Below are 11083 nucleotides of genomic sequence, written 5' to 3' on the forward strand. Positions count from 1 at the left end.
ACTTAAAACCACCAAAAGAACTACAGAAGGCGCATCGATGCTGCACCGGCGCCTCGCCGCGACCGGCGACGCGAACATTGGTTATGCAGCTTCTATTCCAGGCAAAATTATGTCCGCGAGAGTAAATTGACGCGTAATGTTCACTTTATTAAAAACCATGTCCACGGTGAAACGTTTAGCACTAATGAGAGTTCCGATACAAGTGAAGCTCAGCTGCAGTGCATGGCTACCGACGGCGGACAGCGAACCGCGGCTCGGCCATGCTCGCATCGCAGCTGGTGGCGCCGCAAATTTCAGCATGTTTTATTCATCGTGTGAAATTATTGCGAGGAGAGGGTAAAGCGGCAACGACGGTAACAAAACATTGCTGCTTGGGAGCGTTGGCGGTTCGTTCTGAAGCGCCGTCTGCTACAGATTTGAAGTGAACTGAAAAAGGCCTAGCGACGATATCGGTGGCGAGTGATTAGCAGCGGTGAAGCTGCCGGCGATGCCATAGCGTAGCCGTGACCACTCCTCAGTCACCGAGTGGTCACGTCACTGTGCCGCAGGGAACTCCTTTGTGCCGTGCGAGAGGCAGATCTCGCCGTCGGCCGACGGTCCGTGAACTACAGACCGCCAGCCGCAGTTCGCCCCGATGCACTCGCGTGCCCACTGGGGCGCCCGGGTACGACCATGATTCGATGAAATGGCTCATCCGGGCGCCCGACGCGCACCGGTGCGATTTGCCGAATTTGCCATCATTTTCGTGGACTGGATGTGCCAGGCCAGTGTTGGTGCGGAGCGGGGGGGGGGGGGGGGGGGGGGCGCTTTCCCGGAACGGCGCGGAAATTTGAAATTAGCAGTGAAGTTAGGGGGGGGGCTCTTGCACGGGTGGATGCGCTTGCTCGGAATTTTACGGTAGGTGGGGTGATGAAGTTAGGAAATTTGCTGGCGCAAGTTGGAATCAGCTAGCGCAAGACAGGGGTAATTGGAGATCGGTAATTGGAGCCTTCGTCCTGCAGTGGACATACATACAGGCTGATGATTATGATGACATACCCAGTGCTCCAAGTCAGCGTCAAAGAGTTTCTTCGAATAGCGGTACCTACTCAGTCTCGCACCTTATACCCCAATCACAAGGGCACTTTCAAGGTCCTTTGAACTTTACTGGGTGCATTTAATGGGTGCACAAAGGACGCCTAGTTGAAGTGAGCTTTGGGTAAAGGAAGTTCGCCTTTGTCTTTAGAATCTCAAGGGAATACTCGTGAGCCGAGAGCGTTTGACAGAAGAAAAAAAAAAGTCTATACATAAGGAAGTTACATTTTTGTCTGTTAAAAACAAGTTTCACTGTATTATAGAAGTTTCTAAGCACTAAACACTTTCGTGACACACGCAATCTCAATCATGAATGTGCTGGTACAGCAGCACTTGCACGACCTGTCGCCATCAGCAACATTGACGCAACATCGGTGTTATGTGCGATTTGGTTATCGGTGGCTATGCATCGAAGTGTCCTCGTTTTCTTTCTGCGAGTAGTTACCTTTTTTCATTCCTCGTCACTTTTGCATTTTAGGATACATTGTGGTTTCTGTTAAAAGCTTCAGTGGAGACCGTCTGGAGACCATGTAGCACTGACAGAGATCCCTTGAACCTTCCTTTGAAAGCTCTTTGGTCCTTAACTTCAAAGGACCTTTGGTGTGCCCGTGTGACTGGATATTACAGTGACCCATGTCAGTGTGAAAGAAGTTTGTTGAAGAACAGCGTGTACGTACACACTGCCACATACTCAGTGACTCAAGTTAGTTCCATGGTTGGTTTCGAACCCTATTACCTCACCACAGCAGCCGATGCACTACCCATTCAACCACGAGCTACCCAGTGACCCAGGTTAGATACATCCATACATAGATAGAAACAAACATAAATATAGATACAAACAAGCACAGATACAAACAAACAAAGCTAGATAGATAGATAGACAGACAACCCCCGGCAGGTGCATAAAGTACAGTAAGAATACCCTAAGCATGCTAATGCATTAAAACACATCACTATTACTGCTCATCAGAAATGATGCCGAGCCCAGAGAATCAGTGCAGCTCCTTAGCATGACCTCTGAGATTAGACTCCACCCATGAAATGCTCAATACCTCAGACGCAATGTATTGGGATATGTGTCATCTGCTAACCACCAGGTGCATATGTCAACTGCTTAGTAGATGCTATTTAAATGCTGTTCATAATAAAATTAGACAATTACCAGCACTGCCGCTTTGCGACAATTGCTTCAATGGCAGGGGCTCTGGAAACGAATATTGAGTGGGGGGAAGGAGCTCTCCCTCTTTTTCAAAGATTTCAGAACAAAAATATCAACGAAGTGAAAGAAAGAGCGAAAGGCCACGCTTGGCTAGTCGTGGCCTCTTCTCCCATGAGGCATTACCAGACCCAAACCTGGCTTGACCCAGGCCCAGCGCAACGAGAGAGAGGGAAAAAAGGCCTGATATTGGAGCAAAAATCGAAAGCAGGCATCTGGCCCTTAGAGCTGGGGGTGGGGGCCCTGCCTCCCACGCAATGGGATCTACGAGGTCCCACACCTTCACTGCCCAAATGGTTCACAAGCCTCTGTTTAATGGTACATACTACTCATTTATGAGAAATTTAGCCAAAGTGAAATTTCGTTGCAGTTGACCTTTAACGTCCCAAAGCAACACACAGGCTATGAGTAATGATCAAGAAGCTCATTTTGCATTCCATCTTAATTAATTGGAATGCTGCTGCCACGGGCAGTAATCAATCTATAGGCGCCGACTACGGGGGAGTTCCGGGGCTCCCGAGCCCCCTCCGGAAATTTCCCAGGGGGGCTGAGCCCCCCCACCCCTCAAATGTCATTACCGGAGTTCTGTTACCCACATAATTTATGGATTCTCTTGTGTTGCCTCCACATTTTCACTTTTGTTGTGGCTAAAAGCTTACGGCACCATTGTTGGCGCGGACGTGCACGGCTTTTAATTTATACTTTCGCTTTATTTCGGAAACTCCTGACAATAGGAGGACGAGCGCATTAAAATGACCAGCGGCGGTTACCTCATCCGTGTTTCCTCACTTAAAAATTTTTTTTAAATTTCCGCTGAGAACACTACACACAGACACAATATATTTAAATATATACAAAGGACAAAGTTTATTATATTTTTTAAAGAGAAGGAGGTAGCCAACTAAATGGATAGCCTGTACCTAGTAAATGAATATGTTGATGTATGTTCACCTCGCTTCAAATTACTTTGCGTGCTTTTTTGACACTTGAAAAAAAAAAAAAAAACTGCAGACTTCAGTGACCCCTTCGATAGAGTCTTCTATCAACGACGTGTGAAAAGCACGTGAGTGATACGTGTCTCAATATTGATTCTCTTTCCAGTAGGCAATGCTAACGACTGGCGACAAAATAAAATTTAAAAAAAAAGCTCTTCTAATTATTTACAACATTTACGCATTAGGGATGGAAACATCACATTTTGCATGCAGAGGCCATAAATACGGGGTGTTTCAGCAAACACTTTCAAAAATTTTTTTAGAGGTTGCCTGTGGCAGATAGCACAATTCTAGTTCATGAGCTGGTCTACTCGAAGAGGTGGACATTACTTGCACAAATAATTGAAATGCATAATCGACTAATTAAAAAATCACCAATTAGGTTTTTAACTTACGGCCGGTGTTGCAATTTACAAATTCTAGCTGTGGAATTCGTAAGGCGGATGCACTAGGAACTAATTCTCAGGATGGTACCAGTTTCGAGATATTAATTCCCGAACATTGTGGAGAAACGTATTGGCGTTCCAGTTACTTTTGCGCTTACCCGCCGTGATTGTTCAGTGGCTATGGTGTTGGACTGCTAAACATGAGGTCGCGGGATCAAATCACGGCCACGGCGGCTGCATTTCTATGGGGCGAAATGCTAGAACACCCGTACACTTAGATTTAGGTGCACGTTAAAGAACCCCAGGTGGTCTAAATTATTCCAGAGTCCTCCACTATGGCGTGTCTCATAATCAGATCGTGGTTTTGGCACGTAAAATCGCATAATTTGTTCTTTTGACACTTTTGTGCTTTGATGCATATAACGACGTTTTGTTGAGAAAGTGACTGGCACGCCAATGTATTTCTTCGCAAAGTTAGAGAATTAATATCTCAACACTGGTGTCAGCCTGAGATTTAGTTCAAAGCGGATCCGCACTCCACGGCTAGAATTTGTAAATTGCAACATGGGCCATAAGGTAATTAGCTAAAAACTTAATTGGCTAAGTTTGTTAATTAGTCGATTATGCATTTCAATTTTTTGTGCAAGTAATGCCCGCCTCTTAGAGTAGACGAGCTCATGAACTAGAATTGTATTATCTGCCACAGGCCACCTTTAAAAATTTTGGAAACTGTTCGCTGAAACACCTTGTATGTAGAATTCACTCAGTAGCCGAAATGATGCCCAAGCCGGATTCACTCAAAATCAGAATAAATAGAAGTCTAGAATTCATGAGCAGCAGCGCTTATACTCGGACTCAAAGTACTAAAAAAATAAAGAGTGCAGTTTGGCCGGGACGGCGAAGCAGTATTGGTGATAGCGAAGTAGAAGACAATTACACGAAGGAATATTCTGACCGTGTAAATCCGTGTAAGGGCCGCACCCATAACTTGAGAGCCAATATTTTAAAAAAAGGCATCCAACCGAGAAGCAATCGCGTTCCATGCGCTGATTCTGATCGGGCTCAACGGCAAATTGTCGCGCGCAGCGTACTTTCGCGCTTGGCTACTGGATGCCGAGAGGAGGCGATGGCGGAGGTTTACTGCGGATTTCATACTCGTAGTTGGAAAAATGAGGTCAAATGGCCCGGTCCCTTGAAAGGCTCGTCAAAATCGCGACAGAGAAGTGTGGCCCTTACACGGAGGAGGAGGAGAAAAAAGAAGGAAAGGCAGGGAGGTTAACCAGAAGCACGTCCGGTTTGCTACCCTACACGGGGGAAGACGTTTAAAGGGATGAAAAGAAAGGAGAGAGAGAGAAGAAAGTGCTCGCAGTATGAACACATGCAGTTGTCCAACACTTCACAATCGGTCGCTGAGGCCAGTCGACTTCAAGAACTGTAACAATGCCCGTGTCGCTTTGTAAGCCTGCGACGCGTGGGGCCATGATCCAAGAATCTTTGTCTCTGAAAACGGTGTGCTGTCTAGTCGGTTTAACACACTCCGGAGAATGTCGCGTTCGGTCTCATAAAGATGACAAAAACACAACACGTGTTCCACTGTCTCCTCACAGTTGCACGAGTCACAGATTGGTATGTCGGACATGCCCAGAAGGAATGAGTACGCTTTCGTAAAAGCCACCCCTACGCTTTCGTAAAAGCCACCCCTAACCAGAGGCAGCAAAGTAAAGTTGCATCACGGCGGGGGAAGTTTGATGGAATTTGTAGCCTCAGTGTAGGATCCAGCAGGTGGAGATGATAGTTCGTAAAAATCGGGCTGCTCCATGACGTTTCTGTCTCGGTTTGAGCGAGTAAACGAAGACCCCTCGCAGCATCTGTCCTTGATAAGGGTATAGGAACAGTCAGGGTTTCCTTATGGGCTGACCGGGAGGCATCATCAGCAAGGTCATTACCGACGATGCCACAGTGCCCCGGCAGCCATTGAAAGAGTGACCCTTACACGAATCTATACTAACACGACCCTTACACGAATCTATACGTTAGTTATAGTGGCCATATAAATTGTAGTAAACATTCACCTAAAATTAAAATAGTAAGTGTAGTGGACATAGTGGACATAGTAAGCACGGACCATGTAAACCTGTAAATACTTCACTGGATGACCTCGAGCACTCGCTTTCACAACGCAAGCACTGTGAAGAACGCCGGCAGTAGAGGCGAACGGTTCGTACAGCCGCACGATTGACCGCAACTCTGGAATTTTGATTCATCATCATTATCTGCCTATTTTTATGTCCACTACAAACAGACTCTGTCAGTGATCTGCAATGACCTCCGTCTCTTAACTCTACAACACTAGGGGCGCGGATATACAGCCCGGTAAGGAAGATAGCGCGAATGAAGTTAGCAACCATCCCTGCTCCACCTCTCACCACTGCACCCACCAATGATTACTAACAATAAGATATGGCACACGGGCCGCATAAGTGTCAACCGCGCACAGTCATTCACAGCTACGGCTGGGCTAGAAGACGCGTGCTCTCCTTCCCATTTGCGTTTCATTATGTGACCTACAACTAAACCGAATATTGAGCGCGTGGGAAATAATATCATCATGCCGCCATCCTTTTCGGCTCACTGTTACATGCTTTTTCCCGCACCCACAGGGTATGGGTCGCTCATGTATATGGCTTTTGGATTTAATGCGGAACATCACGGCGACGACAACCGCGACAATTTGCCTGAAGTGTCTATATAATTGCTTTCGCCATAAAGCTAGAAATAGAAAATTGTTAGCAGAGGGTATATATTTACAGGGTGTTTCAGCGAACACTTTCAAAATTTATTTAAGGTTGCCTGTGGCAGATAGCCCAATTCTAGTTCATGGGTTGGTCTACTAGGAGAGGCGGATATTACTTGCACAATAAATTGAAATGCATAATCGAATAATTAACAAAAATTCACTAATTAAGTTTTTAACTAATTACCTGATCAGCCATATTGCAATTAACAAATTGTAGCCGTGGAGTTCGCAAGGCAGATCCACTTGGAACGAATTCTCGGGATGACATCAGTTTCGAGATATTAATTCCCTAGCTTTGCAGAGAAATGCATTGGCGTTCCAGTTAATTTTGTGCTTCATTGCATAAAGGGACGTTTTGTTAAGAAACTAACTGGAACGCCAATACATTTTTCCGCAATGTTCCAGAATTAATACCTCGAAATTGGTGTCATCCCGAGAATTTGTTCTAAGTGAATCTGCCTTGCGAACTCCAGGGCTACAATTTGTAACTTGTAATATGGTCGGACCATCAGATGATTAGTTAAAATCTTCATTAGTGAATTTTTGTAAATTATTCGATTATGCATTTCAATTTATTGTGCAAGTAATGTCTGCCTCTCCAAGTAGACCAGCCCATGAACTAGAATTGGGCTATCTGCCACAGGCAACCTTTAGGAATTTTTGGAAGTGTTCGCTGAAACACTCTGTATATATATATATATATATATATATACATACATATACATATAGGTAGGTTTCGGAAAGCTGGTCAGGCCCCAGCCCCCCTCGGGAAAAATGAAAACTTTCCGCCTATGAATCAATCCCTCGACTTTGTGCTCAGCAGCAGAACACCACGGTGCCTGTGGTGATCTGACATCAGAGTGATCCAGATCTTACACAGCCGGGATTGAATGAACCTTTGATTCTGATCACAGTAAACAGGAAAGACCCACCTGCACATTCTCCTCAGTAACCTGTATCTCAGCTGAGTAGACATAATCGATGAGCAGAGCAAGTGCAGTCCCGTCCAGACCCTGAAGTGTGATCTTGTTGGCTCGACTCTCAGTGAAGCCCGTAAACATGGCATAGAAGTAGGGGCTGCAGGACGCCAGCACTGTCTTGTGGGCAGCCACCTCTGTGGCACCAGCCACGAGAGTTACGTCACAGAGGAGGTTCTGCCTGGGAAGCCCAGCCAGAGTGCACATGGTGAGAACTTCGATTAAGGTGGGAGGCCACACACAAAAGAAAATCTTTCTTTAAATCAGAAGCCAGGATTGAAATAATTTTTTCTCCTGAATAAACATGTCTTAACTTACCCAACTATTTTAAATGCAAAAAATGGCTCATTTTGTTTTCTGGCCAGTAATTTTTGTCATAAAATGTGTTATAAGTGCTAGTCGTGCCATCAATGATAAGCAACTAATCAAGTGCTGCATTGAGTAAAGCTTTGGCATTTATGTAGCTAAGTGTGGGACCTATGCAATGAACTAGGATAAATGTAATGTGATAAATATTAAGGAAGTAATGTTTGAAAAACTAAGCAAAGTGAAAAAAAATGCCTATAAGGATTAAATTTATTTGTAAAATGAGCTGTAATTACAAAAATATTGCAACAATTTCATTTGTCCAAGTTCATTGCACACATCTCTATGTGAGGAATGAGTGTACAAATATTCATTTCAAAATATTCATTCAGAAAAAAAACTTATCAAAGTTTGTGTAACATGAGGCGGAGCAAAATCTTTTCTGAGAAAAATGTAAATGTTTCAACCCATGTGAAAGATGTCAAAAACAACACATAGAAGCCTTGTGGCCATATTTAGAGCTTTTAAAAGAATTACAAATGCACAACTGAGTACGAAAATACCTGTTAATGTTACAAAAAACAAAATGAAAAGAGTATTTTGAATAGCATCTATATTAAAGAAACAGTACTGATTTTCGGAACCAAAGTAATGTGGTTTCGGTTTCTCAATACGAGGGCATGGGTTGGAAAACTTGCTGTAACTCCCAAACTAATGATGATATAAGATAATTTCTTTTGCAACATACTTCTGAATGTTTGGGCATACATAAAATGTAAAAAACAAAAAAATTCATCATGTGACTTGAATGTGGCCTCCCATCTTAAAAGGTGATGCAGAGATTTAAAACGGTGAAACTTTGTAAACTGTCTCTCAAGTGAGTCAGCCGGCTTAAAAAATGCCTCCTACATCACTGTGCTACCAGTGGCAGCATGGAGACGTTTCCCATTGCTTTTGCTAATACCTTTCCCATATCTACATATTTCCCATTCGACAACATCCTGCATTGTGTTCCGAATTTCTTCATATGTATACTGTGTTTTCTTGAATATAAGTACCCATTCTTTTTTTGTTGTTGTTGTATTCATGACAACTAAAGTGGGAGACGGTGTCGGTGTTTATATTCAAAGCAAATAAAATAATTACAATAATAATACAACAATAAATGTTCTCTTAAGAGAAATTCAAAATTCAAAGGGGTCCTTTCATTTAGTAGTATTTTAACTTTTTTTTAAAAGAATTTTTACCCCAAAACGACGTGGCATTCGGCTAGTTGGTGATCTTCAGAAATATACAGAAATAGGTAGTGTTCAAATCCATGCCCTATAGGGTGGCAGCCTCTGAAGTTAAAATGCAAATTTGAAAGGCTATGCTTTTGCTGTTTGAATGCGGCAGAAGCAATTTTAAGAGCTGGAAACATGTCATAGACATCGGGTTTTGAACACCACATAAGCTCTGTTGTATCCATTTCTTCTTTGTGGTGTCCCCATTTTGCGCACAACATATTTCAGAATTTTTACCTCACTTAACAAATGCTCAAGTAGTTTCTACTGCTACTGTTGTCCCTTAATAAATTGTGCTCAACTCCATTAAGCCTGTTTACAATGCCCCACTTTTTTGTAAACTTTGCCAAATCGTCAGCTGAAACATCTACACCCGGAAGTGAATACAGGGGGTGCTTAAACTCGTATACAATCATTTTTCAATCTCTTCTGTACTCGAGAAAGTGGAAACGGGGAAGGTGCTCAGATCCGATAAGACACAGCACTGCTTGGAAAGGCTAAGATTTGACTAGTCAACCTGGCCCAATTACAATTTAAATGTAAGCAATCTGTTCAGTAAAACTCACTCACATTTAAAGTGTCAGTCTTTGCAAAGTTCTGTTAGTGAAAGCTTTGTTAATTCTAGGTTATCAACACTCCTCTCAATTTTCAAATTTTTTGTACATGTTTATACAAAAACAAAGTTGAGTTCATGATAGCAAAGTTCTTCCATGTGGGGATGTGTATGGGTAAAACATGATGCAATTTTAACAGCTTTGACAAGAATACACACATACATACAATATATATATATATATATATATATATATATATATATATATTAGCACCGTGGCCCCATATGGTCCAAGAAGAAGAGTGCTAGCAATCAACAAGGCTAACCTTACCATACAAAGAAAAACATACACATTCAGCACATTAACTCTGAGACAACTGAAAAGCACAGCTGCCTTCAGAGTTTTCTTAGGGTCATTGCTGAAAAGAATTATGCTCTGCATTCTTTGCCTTCTTACTTTTTTTAGAGGGGGGAGGGCTCCGGAACGAAAAAAAAAAAAAACGTGAATCCGAATATTCTTTTATTTCACAATTTTATTCTCAAAATATACACACATCAATTCAGTATCTAACAAGTAGTAGCCTAAGCACCTGATGCGTTAAAATGGTCTTTGCGGAATGACATACACAACTGCGGTATGTGAGCTGTTTTTCAGGAACAGAGCAGAACACTTGGAAGCTGTGTTCCACTGCAACCGACGAACGAAGTTGCTAAATTACACTGTGCACGTAGTACTGCTGTTGGCACGCGCATACCCAATAAACATTACGTAGTCACTACTGACAATCGTGCCAGTTTAAACTACGTAATTTAGTTGCAAAATTGTAATATTAGGCAATAAAAGCGCAACAAGAAAACGAGAAACGTAGACAGACTTACTTCCTCAAAATATTCATAGTCTCAAATGCCTTCTGAGTGTGGTGTTGGTTTCTGTATGGAGGTCGCTCCGTCAAACTATGCTGAGACCTGCCCAGGTCGATCTTCTGGAGCTTGAACTCCAGCATAGTACTGTGAAATAAAAAAAAAATATTCAAAGTTCACATCTCGTAAGCGAGCACAGACAGCAAGCAGTCAAGTAACGAGGCTCTATGAAGCTGGAGTTGACAGCGAGACCCAACGATTACCTTTCGGAAGCCAGTTCAGACGACAACGCCTCATAGAAAGATGAATTGTCCATAATGAGAAGACTCAATGTACCAGCAACAGAGTTTCCAAGTTCATGTTCGATACACAAAAAGGGCTACAAAGACGAGTGGCAAGCAATACCGACTCCTAAACACGGCGTTTGTTTTGGTCAGTGGTTTAGCGTCAGATTCCGGAGCTTTCGACGTGGCGTAAAATGTACCGTGGTCCATCAAATTGTATGGATGCGCGTATGGATGCGCGTGTGAAAAATAATTATTAATTGGGCAATAATAAAAGAACTTGCATAGCTCGAAACGTCATGACGATCTATTTATTTTGTTTCTTCGTAGCCTCTGTGCACGAAATTC

General features: G+C 43.0%; 1 protein-coding gene across 2 annotated transcripts in view; it reads right to left on the reverse strand.

The window, feature by feature from the left end:
- LOC119437003 (ring canal kelch homolog) overlaps nucleotides 1-10927 on the reverse strand; it is a 58430-nt gene extending 47503 nt beyond the window's left edge. For both annotated transcript variants that reach the window (XR_005189172.2, XM_037704060.2), the window contains exons 1-3: nucleotides 10715-10927; nucleotides 10470-10598; nucleotides 7404-7629 (exon numbers count right to left, since the gene is read on the reverse strand). Coding sequence is in view for 1 of the 2 variants with exons in the window: in XM_037704060.2 (XP_037559988.1) it covers nucleotides 7404-7629; nucleotides 10470-10598; nucleotides 10715-10767 (408 nt within the window). In the remaining variant the exon portion in view is untranslated. The remainder of the gene's footprint in view (nucleotides 1-7403; nucleotides 7630-10469; nucleotides 10599-10714) is intronic.
- Between the last annotated feature and the right edge of the window lie 156 nt (nucleotides 10928-11083).

Source organism: Dermacentor silvarum, chromosome 1 (genome assembly GCF_013339745.2).
Source record: "Dermacentor silvarum isolate Dsil-2018 chromosome 1, BIME_Dsil_1.4, whole genome shotgun sequence".
NCBI lineage: Eukaryota > Metazoa > Arthropoda > Arachnida > Ixodida > Ixodidae > Dermacentor > Dermacentor silvarum.